Here is a 13,960-nt window from a genome sequence, read left to right on the forward strand (position 1 = left end):
TTGCTTGTGCCTGCTAAATTGACTGCAGTACTGCCACTCTATAACCTCTCGGAACAAGATGGCACATTCCATTTGACACAGCATTGGTGGGCATCACACCATATATGAGGAAGATTTTTGGTCTGCGGAAACACAGTGCTCTGAAGAGAAACGAGCTTTGGACTCCAAAAATTGCTAGAATATTCAAATACGTACGCAAAGCAAAGTGCTGTTGGGCATGATAATGTTTCCGATGGCAATCTGTGAAAAGTACGTGCAGCGGTGACGCAGGAGTTAAACAATACGTTTTGGTTCTGTTTCTGGAATGGTTGAGATTGCGGCTACATTGTAACATGTGCCTCCTATTCCTCTTTTTGGTACTTGCATTTGCTGTAAAATGACAGCTGTCTGCTACAGTTGCTCTCACAGTGGAAACCGGGCACTAGGAAAGCGAATGTCAGTTAGTTTTAGCAGAACTTTCATCTCTGGAGGCTGTTGGAATTGTGTAGAAGGATATCTGCTGGGGGGCTCTTTGGGCCTTGTTCACAGTTCTTCTTCTTTCTTGTCTTTTTTGTTTCTTGCGGGAGTTGTAAGATCTTTGGGCTAGCCTTGGGAGTGCTCGGAAAACTCTTGCCATGTGCTATGACACCTATGCTCTTACGGAGGCCCATCCTAGGTAGCCATTCTGATAGACACTGTAGCAGCAATGCAGTAAACAGTAATGCGAGACAACAGCTCAGTGCCTCTGTGTGTGGCATTCAGCATTCTTCAGCATTCAAATTATCAAATAACAGAATTTAAATGCGTATTCGAATGTCATAAATCTTCAGGAATATTTTTCGGTGCAGTCAAAGGATTTGCTCAGGTTGTTCATTTGAGCGAGGTGTTGTATTCTATTGGGTGTGTGGGGACACTGGTCTCACTTGGCTACTGCCACGCATAATAATCATTCATATATATTCATATCGCAAAATTATGGGAGTGCTGTAAAATATTTGTTGGGGAGGGCACTGGGCAAACCCCTGAGTGGAGTAATTAGATGCACATAGCCCAGGTACTATTTTGTCCTTTTTTCTTAGCCCAGGTACTTTTACCGTGTACCTGTAATGTTGTGTCTTGCAGCTATGACTAGGTGCCGTGGAGCCCAGGCAATTAACAACCGCATTGAATGATAGTTTTTGGCCATGCGTCGCGAGACAACTGTGATCGAAAACAGCATTGGAATAGGTACGTGCTAAGTACAGGGATAGCCTTCGAGGTGTTCTGCTGCTAACTACAGCAGTGTTTGAGACCTTCTAAAAAGCTGTTGCTACTTTATGTGCTGTGCAAGCTTACGTTTCTGGTATGAGCTCTGCTCGATCTATGACAGTCCATTTGAGAGGAAATTTATCAGCACTCTACAAGCAAGCTTTCGTGATTCTACATGATTATAAGAGAATCCCGATGTGGCGCATTATGTCTGTGGTCCCGTTGGCACAGATGCTTCGAGTTTGCTGCAAAAACGATCAGTCACCAGTTCGCTTTCGGTGCTCGTCGGTGTGGTCAAGCCTGATGCTGTGCTGCTTCCACACTCCTTTTGTGTCGTTTCTTACCCAGTATCATAACAGTAGTGCTCTAGTCTGCCTAATGGTGATTTTCGTGTGTGGACCTGGAGAATTCTTGGCTCGTTCCCACACTTTCCAGAACAAAAGCCATGTTGATTGTGTTGTATATAACCATAAATATTTATGTATGAAGTAAAGAGTTTTAGAAAAAAAAAAGTGGATTGTTGTTTTCTTATTTACTTTTCGAAGTCTTTGTATCCACTAGTGTGTAGAATAAACACGTTGCTTTCTTAGAACATGGAATAGTGTTACTTCATGTCACGCAACCGAGATCGAGAGGAAGATAGTCCATTCCGACCAGAGCGTTGTGGAAGCAACAAGTAAGACCAGTGGCACATGCGTCCCATGGTTCCCACTGGTCCTTGAATACCCTGGCATTTAAAATGCCATTTTCAAGGTCTCGAAAACCTGGATTTCTTTTTAATCCTTGAAAATCTTCGATTTTGCGTCTTTTTCTTGTTCTCATGAAACTGCTTGTGCAAATTACGCCTTTCGAGAGGCGGAACTGTAGCTTAGAATCCACAGGAGTTAGCACCCTTTGCAGTAGGAATCAGCAGCAAGATATGAACGGCACCCTCATTCGTTAATAAATTCTTCATTGCGTACTGTGATCCCTAAAATTCATTAGCTGTCAGTCACATCTGTGAACTGATATTGTGCAGTCCCCATGTATTCTCCCAAGTGATACCTGTAGCTTATAAATATTTCTGCAAAATAGTGAAGCCCTGGTCATAAATTGTGTTTTACATCCCGGACAAAATGACGTCTGAACTTCGAAAGGTCCTTGGGAAAAAAACCTTGAGCTTTTGTTCCAGAATGCAGTGGGAACCATGGCATCCACCACATGGTGCCACCAAGATAAATTTACCTTGATGCCACTGCAGCTAACAGTAGCGTGCTTATCGCTATCCAAACACGTTAGACCTGCAACACACCCCTCCCCCTTTTCGACACAGTCTTTCAACTACTGGACTCTGCAATGCTGTCTGTGCTCTGTCCTCTTGCTTGTAATAAGGTTAAAGCTGGACAGGTTGATGTGACATACTAAACGCACAAACGTCTTTTTCTTGATTCGTCCTTGTTTACTTTCCAGAAGAGGGGTTTTTGTTCTTTTAGCTTGTGCCAGCAGGAAGGGAACAGCCTCGGCGTCTGTAATGTGCTCATCCAGGTGTAGAGGCTGAACCGCATACACTAGCGCCGAATTCTTCCCGAACCCAAATCGGGACTGAACTTTTTTCCGTGCATCACCGCATGGCGCCGAACTGGAAGGCGAAGTTCGGCCGAAGACTTCTGCCCTTGGTTCTAGGGCACTGTACCTTTGTGCACACCTCCTTTCAGCCATCCAGTTCATTCATAGGAGAAGTCGCATACGCGGCACGCACAGTCAACCCGTTTGCCACTTCAGTGTACGGCAGTTCCGATTTCGGAACAGCAATCTGGCCTCGTCAGAATGGGACCGAATAGACCCCTAACGAAGAAACTTCACCGTGACGTGATCATGACGTTGGTAGACATTGTGAATCAGTGCGGCCGGAGACCACCGCCGTTTCCCAAAGCAGTATTCCTTGACAAAGTCGAGGGTCGCTTTTTGTATTAATGGTACACACAAAAGAGGTCACGTGTGTATTCGCTTTGGTTTCTTTATTCGCGTTCCCAGTCCGCAACGGAAGCTGAATTCTTCACCCAAGGGTGGCATCATCTGGATAGTCAATGTCGTATCCCGTAAGGGATGTGGTTTATTATTAGGAGTTATCTTCCGCTTGCTTTGTATAGAGACACCACTTGCACTCCAGGCTCCTGAAGATGGAAGAGCCATCTTTAGAATGGCCAAATGAAAAGATAGGGCCACTGGTAGAATGGAGCGGAACAAGCCCATAAAACTAATAATATGTAAGGAATTGCATCAAATCTTACTTATTTGTAAGGAATTGCATAAAAATTTTAATCTTAGGAAATAACATCTATGGAGGTTGCAGTGCAAAGCCGGCAAGTACAGATACAAAGAGAGTAATGAGCGGAAGCTCCATGGCTGCACGTGAGGTATGTGCTCACAAGTCAAGAGTGCCACAATCCCAGCTGTGGACTGCCGTCTCGAGCCTGTTGGCTCTCATCGGCACAGCGTAGGGATGTTACACGCTTTAGGGTCGGCACGATCAATATGTCTCTGCGATACATCACTGTTGCATGGATGTTCCCAACACCTATGGGGGCTGCAGTGCAAAGCCAGCAAGTACAGATACAAAGAGGGAAATGAGCTGAAGCTCCATGGCTGCACGTGAGGTATGTGTTCACAAGTCAAGCGTGCCAAAATCCCAGCTGTGGACGGCCGTTTCGAGCTTGTTGGCTCTCATCGGCACAGCGTAGGGATGTTACACGCTTTAGGGTCGGCACGATCAATATGTCTCTGCGATACATCACTGTTCCATGGATGTTCCCAACACCTATGGGGGCTGCAGTGCAAAGCCAGCAAATACAGATACAAAGAGGGAAATGAGCTGAAGCTCCATGGCTGCACGTGAGGTATGTGTTCACAAGTCAAGCGTGCCAAAATCCCAGCTGTGGACGGCCGTTTCGAGCTTGTTGGCCCTAATCGGCACAGCGTAGGGATGTTACACGCTTTAGGGTCGGCACGATCAATATGTCTCTGCGATACATCACTGTTGCATGGATGTTCCCAACACCTATGGGGGCTGCAGTGCAAAGCCAGCAAGTACAGATACAAAGAGGGAAATGAGCTGAAGCTCCATGGCTGCACGTGAGGTATGTGTTCACAAGTCAAGCGTGCCAAAATCCCAGCTGTGGACGGCCGTTTCGAGCTTGTTGGCTCTCATCGGCACAGCGTAGGGATGTTACACGCTTTAGGGTCGGCACGATCAATATGTCTCTGCGATACATCACTGTTCCATGGATATTCCCAACACCTATGGGGGCTGCAGTGCAAAGCCAGCAAATACAGATACAAAGAGGGAAATGAGCTGAAGCTCCATGGCTACACGTGAGGTATGCGTTCACAAGTCAAGCGTGCCAAAATTCCAGCTGTGGACGGCCGTTTCGAGCTTGTTGGCTCTCATCGGCACAGCGTAGGGATGTTACACGCTTTAGGGTCGGCACGATCAATATGTCTCTGCGATACATCACTGTTCCATGGATATTCCCAACACCTATGGGGGCTGCAGTGCAAAGCCAGCAAATACAGATACAAAGAGGGAAATGAGCTGAAGCTCCATGGCTACACGTGAGGTATGCGTTCACAAGTCAAGCGTGCCAAAATCCCAGCTGTGGACGGCCGTTTCGAGCTTGTTGGCTCTCATCGGCACAGCGTAGGGACGTTACACGCTTTAGGGTCGGCACGATCAATATGTCTCTGCGATACATCACTGTTCCATGGATGTTCCCAACACCTATGGGGGCTGCAGTGCAAAGCCAGCAAATACAGATAGAAAGAGGGAAATGAGCTGAAGCTCCATGGCTGCACGTGAGGTATGCGTTCACAAGTCAAGCGTGCCAAAATTCCAGCTGTGGAGGGCCGTTTCGAGCTTGTTGGCTCTCATCGGCACAGCGTAGGGATGTTACACGCTTTAGGGTCGGCACGATCAATATGTCTCTGCGATACATCACTGTTCCATGGATGTTCCCAACACCTATGGGGGCTGCAGTGCAAAGCCAGCAAGTACAGATACAAAGAGGGAAATGAGCTGAAGCTCCATGGCTGCACGTGAGGTATGTGTTCACAAGTCAAGCGTGCCAAAATCCGAGCTGTGGACGGCCGTTTCGAGCTTGTTGGCCCTAATCGGCACAGCGTAGGGATGTTACACGCTTTAGGGTCGGCACGATCAATATGTCTCTGCGATACATCACTGTTCCATGGATGTTCCCAACACCTATGGGGGCTGCAGTGCAAAGCCAGCAAGTACAGATACAAAGAGGGAAATCAGCTGAAGCTCCATGGCTGCACGTGAGGTATGTGTTCACAAGTCAAGCGTACCAAAATCCCAGCTGTGGACGGCTGTTTCGAGCTTGTTGGCTCTCATCGGCACAGCGTAGGGATGTTACACGCTTTAGGGTCGGCACGATCAATATGTCTCTGCGATACATCACTGTTCCATGGATGTTCCCAACACCTATGGGGGCTGCAGTGCAAAGCCAGCAAATACAGATACAAAGAGGGAAATGAGCTGAAGCTCCATGGCTGCACGTGAGGTATGTGTTCACAAGTCAAGCGTGCCAAAATCCCAGCTGTGGACGGCCGTTTCGAGCTTGTTGGCTCTCATCGGCACAGCGTAGGGATGTTACACGCTTTAGGGTCGGCACGATCAATATGTCTCGGCGAGACATCAGTGTTCCATGGATGTTCCCAACACCTATGGGGGCTGCAGTGCAAAGCCGGCAAGTACAGATATAAAGAGGGAAATGAGCTGAAGCTCCATGGCTGCACGTGAGGTATGTGTTCACAAGTCAAGCGTGCCAAAATCCCAGCTGTTGACGGCCGTTTCGAGCTTGTTGGCTCTCATCGGCGTAAGGATTTTAATTGATTAATTAAAAGCTCTTAAACCCACAGTGCCGGGGAGTTAAATAAACGACGCAACCACAGCGCACTGACTGATGAATATTTTGCTGAAGTTCCGCTTATATCCTGACTGTCGTTCCGCCTTCTTCTCAAGGTTGCCATTAGCGCTCTTAATTGTGGACTTCCGAACTGCGCAATCTTTAATCCTTTTTGGTAGGGATGTGACACGTTTTGTCGTGGCTTTCGGTTAACGTGTCTTATTCTTATTCATTCTAGCCCGCCATACGTGTCTTTCTTGTGACTTATTGTTTCTTCTTCTTTTTTTTTTGTTATAGTAGTTCCACTCTACCAAGTTGACGGCGCTGTTGTACCATCTGACGTCAGTTGTTTGTAAACAGGGAGAGGTTCATTCGAACGAGACCCAGGCAGCCGAAGAAGTTCGGTTCCGATTTCGGTTCCGCAAGAATTCGTCCGTGTTTCGTGTCATGCGGTATACTCGGCAACAGTACTCACGGTACTCTCCTCAACGGTACTCTGCGTCAGTTCTGCGGAATAATGTTTGAGAAAGTTTACTCTATGGTTGACGACGAACACCTTTACTTCTTTCAGAGATACTTCCTCCTCCGCTGAATTTTTTCTGGTTCGCCCGTAAGGGGCTAGCCAACCGCATGGAGCTCTTTACCAACTGAACGGCAGCGGAACGTTGACGTTCCGGTGACTGACTGAGCTAACAATGGGCGCGTTAGGTTCGTGCTCCGGGAACATTCCCTCTTTCAGGGGATCACTTAACACCTCCGAAGTGACTTCCGGTGCACGTTCCCGGGTGCACCCTGCGCACCCCTTCTTCGGAGCCGGGGAGCCTGGGAACGCTGGGGAAGAGCGAGGCCAGTTCCGGAGCGTGACGCATGTTCCGGTGTACTGCCTTTCGAAATGGCGCAACCGTTGGAACACGTTGCAACCGCCGATGCTCTTTGTGTTTCCGGAATCATCGGATGTCGGCGGTAAATAGTTATACGATTATAGATGACTGCTATGGTCTACTGCTATGTTTACCTAAAAGCAGACGACTAAAGAAAGCTCGATAGGCGGCGCGCGCTCAGCGGCTCTAGCGCTCGGCTTCCGGATAGGCTCACAAACACCATTAAGTAGAGACACCAAGGGTATGTTCCCCTGAAAACCCGGGTTATGGCGATCGGGAGCCTGCTTAACGCGCCCAATGGGCGTGTTAGGTTCGTGCTCCGGGAACATTCCCTCTTTCAGGGGATCACTTAACACCTCCAAAGTCACTTCCGGTGCACGTTCCCTGGTGCACCCTGCGCACCCCTTCTTCGGAGCTGGGGAAGAGCAGGGCTAGTTCCGGAGCGTGACGCATGTTCCGGTGTACTACTTTTAGAAATGGCGCAACCGTTGCAACACGTTGCAACCGCCCAGGCTCTTTGTGTTTCCAGAATCATTGGATGTCGGCGGTAAATAGTTATAATATTATAGAGGAATGCTATGGTCTACTGCTGTGTTTACTTAGAAGCAGACGACAGAAGAAAGCTCGATAGGTGGCACACGCTCAGCGGCTCTGGCGCTCGGCTGAGAACCCGGGATATGGCGCTCGGGAGCCTGCCTAACGCGCCCAATGGGTGCTCGCGCGATGTACTGCGAAGGGTTTATATTTCGGCTGAGGAGAGGATGTCGCAATACGACTAAAGTGTGTGTACCAATGAAAAGCGCTTCCACTGCCACAAGCACGCGCTGGTGTGACCACGTTTGTTTGTGTGCTTCGTCCTTTTCTCTACCAGTGCAGTGACGATGCGGACTGACACGGCCTGCAAAGACCCAGTTAAGAAAAAGAGGAAGAACCGGTAGTAGCCCTTCACTATAGTCCCACCATGCCTTCACCATGAATCCTCAACGCGTGTACACCTGAATCAGTGCACCGCTCCTGTCCTTTTTTGTGTGTGTATATTTTGTAGTTATTGTTTATCAAGATATTTTATGGGTAACCGCCGCCATTTCTTTGCTGTGTTACCCTCCACATGACGTGATCTTTGGTCAGAGCGGCTCCCCGACTCGATTGGAGTTTGATGCGCCTGTGTAAGTTCTCCGTGCGGGTACAATCATACATTCATCTTACTTAACCACGCTGAATGACACGGTATTCAGAGGGCTGCCTTACACATCATGTAGTGTATCGTGTATTTGTTGACGTTTTTCAGCCCGTAACAAAAGTTGTGTAATTCGAGCTGTTTAGTTTACCAGAGAGCTTCAAAAAGCACGACGTTCTTTGCCTCGTTTTGTCGACTCATTATAGTTGCACGGTCGAGTTACGCCTGTACTTATACGGCTAATGAAATCTGGAATACACGTTATTCTCACTCATCCACAGACATCGAGGAATTCTGCTCGGAAACACTCTACAAACTACTGAGCCACTGCACCACCTGGAGCATCTGCCATGGCACCCCCTCTAGTTATGGAACAATTCTGCTGAATTCAGGTGTTGTTGCTCCCATTGATTTCGCTGGTACCCGTCGAGAATGCAGAGTCTCATAGGCCGTTCCTTCGGTCTAGTTCCACGAGCTTTCGTAACAACTAACGCGATGAAAGTTTGTTCTGGACCTGTGTTGGTATAAAATTCCACAGATAGAACTCTGCATACCATTCAGTCACCTTTGACCTTTCCGGACTCCCCGACCAGTTTACGGATGAGATTTGTCCAAGACTTCCATGTCTCAGGCAGCCCCAAGTGCAGAAAAAGAATACCCTTCTAGTAGCCCTGTGCGCTCGGATTCTGATTAGCATCCATTGCGCAGTATGTATATTTACATCCAAGCAATTCAGTCATTACATTCGCGTGTTCATGCAGCTGTACTCGCAAAGACATCAAAGATACGCCATATCGACGTTACACAGATATGCAGTCATTAGATTAGTCACGGATGTTACATTGCACCCCGTATTTTCAACACCCATGCCCATTCGCACGGCAGTTGGTCTATGGTCAGCTTGGGGAACTTGACCGTCGTTTTGTGCCCAGCTGTGCTCCAGGTGAACACCGCTTTCGGTATGCCGAGCATCGTAAGTTCCCCATCAGGCCGCAGTCGCAAGCTTGCCAGAGTCAGTACTTCATCCTTCGGCCACCGAAGCACAAATGCGTACACGATACCTCCCTTGCCGCAAGTGTACCACACATGCGAGGTGTACGCATCGTTCTGCGCCTTCCATGGCAGCGAGGCGTACACTGCTTCTCCGTTCACAGCTAACCACGCTCCCAGTCCTCGCAGCCGTTCTTCGAACAGTGGATCTATAACACCTTCTTTGGTAGGTCCAACGTTGATAAGCAGATTCCCGTTACTACTGATTGTTTCTGCCAAGATGTCTACGAGCTCTTGCATGCTGATGTAGTCGTTCACGGGGGCCTCCCTCCTGTAGCCGTAGGAGTATCTATCGAGGGGCAGATGCTTCTCCCATTTTTGTCCTTGGTATCCTTCGCCAGTTTTAACGTCGCCGTGCTTATTTCGGGCTGCTCTCCCCCAACGGTCGTTGACTACTATGGACTCTCCGACAGAACTGTCATTGAACAGCCAGGCGAGAAACGAGGCCCCGTCCCAATAGCTGTCCTCTCCTTCCCAGTCGCCGCTCACGTACAGAAGGTCAGGTTTGTAGGCTTCCACAAGATGCATGAGTTCCGGTTTGACCTTCGTTGTCACGAAGCGTTGCGTGCTGAGAGCTTTGTCCTCGAGGTACAGCGGGTGGAACCATTCGAGAAGGGAGTAGTTGAGTCCAAAACGCACGTTGGGTGTTGCTGTTCTAATGGCGTCTGCTAAATCCGCAACTAAATCTCGGTGCGGTCCGACGTCCATGGAGTTCCAGTTCGGAGAGAACGGGGAGGGCCAGAGCGTGTAGCCGTCGTGGTGTTTGCACGTGAGGACAACGTATCTTGCGCCTGACGCAGCGAAAAGTGATGCCCATTGTTTTGCGTTGAAGTACTCGCACGTAAATTTCGGTGCGAATTCTTGGTACGTGATATCGGGTTTGAAGTTCTTTCTTACGAATTGCGCGTACCTGTGCTCTCCGCCTTTCTTCCATGCGAACCAGAACCAGTCGTTCTCAAAACTGGGCACCGAGTAGACGCCCCAGTGTATCATAATTCCAACCTTGGCCTCGTCGTACCAGGACGGAATGACGTGATTGTCGATGGAGCTCCAGGTTGGCTTGTAGAGGACATGTTTGGTTGGGATATCACCAGTCTTGCTTTCCAAGGCGACGTCGTCATGTCCGCTGCCTCCAGAGTTTTTGTTTGGTGGCGCTTCGGAACGTACTGGAACTTTGCTTTCCTCAGTGTTGGGCATGGGTGGACGGAGAGCTGGAGGATCCGGACGAAGTATCAACAGCTCCGAGTCGAATGGCGAAGACGTCTCGTTCTGGTGCTGCTTCTTCTTCTTACAGCTCGGGGCACCTCGTGACGTTGTTATACCTCGTCTTCGTTTGCCACGGAAGCTACACGAGCGACATCTGTCCGCGTTGGATTTACCTTCTTGCTTTGGGATCTTTCCTTGGTTGCTCTCCTCCCAGGTAAACCAACTTCGCCCCGCTTTATTTACTATCGCGCCCCTCCTTTTCCCGTATTATTCCATTACAATGTCAACTTTTCTTTCGTCTTCACCCACATGTGTGGAATTACCCGTATCAACTACTATGGTTTTGCTCAGCAGAGACCCTGGTTACCTCACTCTTTTGATGACCTCATTATTGGCTCAACTCTCGTAACAGAGAAAACAAAGGCCAAAACATGCAGCGGGGAAGAAAAACGCCAATCTTGCGTTGATTAGAAAGTTCTAAAAACCTGACTATTGGTTCTTCGAACCGAATTGGCAGTTGTTCGCCTCGGAATTAGGAAAATCTGGATATTCGCACAGCCATATTTCGTTTTCTTTCCCAACTCCTTCTAATGTCAAATATCTGCTGCACTTTGCAATGTTGACACTACCGTGGTTCACATTCCAGTCCTCCATCTTTCCTTGCACACGGTTGTCTATGCTCTGGCTAAGATTATTTTATAACATTTAGTAAAGTTATTTGCGTGCCAGCTCCCCAACTCCTCCTTACGACGCGATGTGTGCCACATGCGGTAGTGGTGTGTAAAGACCCCTGATTACCCTGATTTAGGCATTGCTTCATCCAGAAATATATAAATGTACTCGAAAGCGCGTAGCACTTGTTTAGCCTTATCTCCGGCTCTATACTCAGGAACAGCTTTATTTGATATTTTGATGGTTGGGGCGTCTAATCGCCACAGGCGATGCTATAACCTGTTCCAGTCTGTATACTACGCTATACTTTTTCCCATATTGATCTTCATACCATGAATTCATGCAAATGGGTTATTGGAAATCTACAGCTTTCGAGCTCCTTACACTTTCCTATATTACTGAATACAACTAGTCCTGCACGATGCAACCGACGCGTTTGAGGGGACGAATGTCACTTTGGTAGAAATACTTTCAGCCGCTGGATCACATCACGGAAATGTTTCCTTTCCAGGCGAGGAGGCGGCAGACGTGCTGTGTCATTCAGAGATAGCGATAACACACGGCGAGCGCATTTCAAAATGGGCCCGCACAAAAAGCCAATTTTCTTGTTATCTTGATTTCGTTATGGGTTTTCCTTTCCAACACTTCAGCCAATCACACTTTCAGTACCTCCCCCCCCCCCCCCCCCCCCCGATGACAAAATCTGACCTGAGGCTTTCACAGATTGTAACGGATACGGATTGCGGTCATCTGAGACATGTGCCGCGTGTAAGATGTTCCTAGTGGTCTGTGTCCCTGGTTTTGGATATTTCGCGACGATTATGTTTGTTTATCACGGAAGGGTTTCACAGTGACCCCCGAAAGCATCACGTGGAGTGAAAGACAAGGTTAGTTGGGTTCTCGACGTTGTTGGATAAGCATGATTTATTTCTACCAGGTCGTAGTATCCGCTTGTGTGAACACCCTCTATATGCGCGTGAAATATCAACCACGGCGTGCCCTGCAATGAAACTCACCAAATAATTCAGTTTCCTCGCGTTTATTCGGTAAGTGGTTGGATAGCTGCAACCAAATATTCTCTCTCCGTTCGGATAGCGTTTACCGTAGAACGTTATGTGATCACTTGTCTTCTGATAAACGGTCTCTTTCGAAAATTTAGAGGTATGTCGAAGAACAACGCTTTTTTTTTCTCTCTCTCTCTCGAATACAAGCGTGTGCGCTTTCTAATCCTTCGTAGTGCGTGCCGCTTCTCGCATGACCCCGTGAGTATCCCGTACGAAAATTCCTGAATCCGAAACCAATCAGGTTTCTTCGATCAGACATGATTCCGGACTGAACCCAAAATTGGGCGGGAATGACGATCAGGAATTATTCAGGAATGGGGTATCAGGATCTATTCCGGTAATTTATTCCGGGACTGAATGGGTCCTGAACTCAAAACTGAATGTAACCGGAACAAACTCGCCAGTTATCTGATCATACCCGGATATGCACCTGATAGAATACAGGATGATCCCTGAACGAAAACGGAAAGCGCCTGAACAACTTCGGAAGAAATGCTGAATCCATGCTAGTGCATGCATTCGCTTGCTATAAACCTTTACTCGAGTGGACCTATTTGAAAACAACAAAAATGTGACTAGACCAGCAAGATATGCATGCAGGATTAGTGTGAAACCTGAAATCGGGCTACTTGACCATGCGCCCTTGTCGTGCCTTTACATACTACATGCATGAATGGAACACAAAGTGTAAGATTCAATCGACAATTTTATTTCCATGGTTTCGTTTGCATTTCAATTTGGTCCCAATAGATTTCATTAGAGCCGGGGGCGACGCCTTCCATTCCTCCCGTCCTACGCTGTGTGCCTGAGTGACTTCTGCAAATAAGGCACACACATGAAGACAGAGAAAGAAGCCCTAAGCGGAATCGCGGCGCAAATACTTATAGCAAGACAACTTACCGTTTTGGAAGGAGAGGGCTTGTCTTGTGGTAATCCAAGAGAGCGCTGATGCGATCGAGTTGGTTCCTATCGATGGACGACATGGCATGGAACACAGAACGCACGACACAACACACACACAAACGCCTTCTCAGGAAGCGCAAGCAAATTCCTGTTGCATTCTTCTATTAAAACGTACATTTCATCCTGGAGCGCAGTCTTGTCGTCTGCAAGAAAGAAAGACGAAGTGATGAAGGAAAAAGCGCACACACAAAACACACGCAGTAAGAAGCAGCCACTTACCATATTCATCAAACATTCTTCTTGCTTGTCAGCGTACTCTAACTCCCCTACCTGTACACGTTTCACTGTTGTAGTTTTCTATGTGGAGAAACACACACACACACACAAAAGCGTTGTCTTTCACACGAGGACGTCTTGACGCCGACGATGGCGAATGAATCCTGTCTGGGCCTTGCACTTCAAATGACTACGGATGTCAGGTGACCTACTGACGTTGACAATATTCCAAGAATAAGTATGTTCCCTATCAGCCCGAAGGGAGCAGCGGTGCAAAAGGGGAAGGGTCAGTGTATGCTTCCCATTGAGCTCTGGAATTTCCCGCTGACCTAAAAAGTCGAAACCAGTTTAGCTCCTCGTACACTTTTGTCCAGAGGGACTGCAATGTACACGTGGTTTGGTGGATTTGAAGCCAAACGGAAACTTTTGCAACACCTCCGTATTTATGTTACCTCCTCAAAAAAAAACAAAAGAAAAAGTAATGATATATTAAGCTTTATTGCTTTTTGCCAACCTGTTTACGCATTAGTTATCAATCATATCATACTGTGCATTTCCGGCATTCACTGGTGTCCCGTTTCCCTGGCCAGAAAATTATCTCAG

The 13,960-nt window shown here is 47.9% G+C and overlaps 2 protein-coding genes and 1 long non-coding RNA gene across 4 annotated transcripts in view; 1 reads left to right on the forward strand and 2 right to left on the reverse strand.

The window, feature by feature from the left end:
• Positions 1-9,023: 9,023 nt before the first annotated feature.
• Positions 9,024-10,433, reverse strand: LOC135374787 (alpha-L-fucosidase-like). Its single transcript, XM_064607717.1, has one exon. The coding sequence runs from the start codon at positions 10,431-10,433 to the stop codon at positions 9,024-9,026; it is 1,410 nt and encodes a 469-aa protein (XP_064463787.1).
• A 1,440-nt stretch (positions 10,434-11,873) lies between these two features.
• LOC135374764 (protein lifeguard 2-like) overlaps positions 11,874-13,960 on the forward strand; it is a 38,838-nt gene continuing 36,751 nt past the window's right edge. The window contains exon 1 of the mRNA XM_064607690.1: positions 11,874-12,001. The gene's annotated coding sequence lies outside the window, so the exon portion shown is untranslated. The remainder of the gene's footprint in view (positions 12,002-13,960) is intronic.
• Positions 12,867-13,554, reverse strand: LOC135374735 (uncharacterized). Of its 2 annotated transcripts, XR_010417101.1 has the most exons (3): positions 13,361-13,554; positions 13,079-13,284; positions 12,867-12,994 (listed from the first exon to the last, which is right to left on the reverse strand). It is a non-coding gene; the product is annotated as an uncharacterized LOC135374735 (long non-coding RNA). The 2 variants fall into 2 exon arrangements; XR_010417100.1 differs by having other exon boundaries at positions 13,079-13,554.

Source organism: Ornithodoros turicata, unplaced genomic scaffold, assembly GCF_037126465.1.
Source record: "Ornithodoros turicata isolate Travis unplaced genomic scaffold, ASM3712646v1 ctg00000746.1, whole genome shotgun sequence".
In the NCBI taxonomy this organism is placed as follows: Eukaryota; Metazoa; Arthropoda; class Arachnida; order Ixodida; family Argasidae; genus Ornithodoros; species Ornithodoros turicata.

Bases quoted from the DNA above. Each gene is read 5' to 3' on its own strand.
- LOC135374787 (XM_064607717.1), bottom strand. From the start codon at position 10,433: ATGCCCAACACTGAGGAAAGCAAAGTTCCAGTACGTTCCGAAGCGCCA.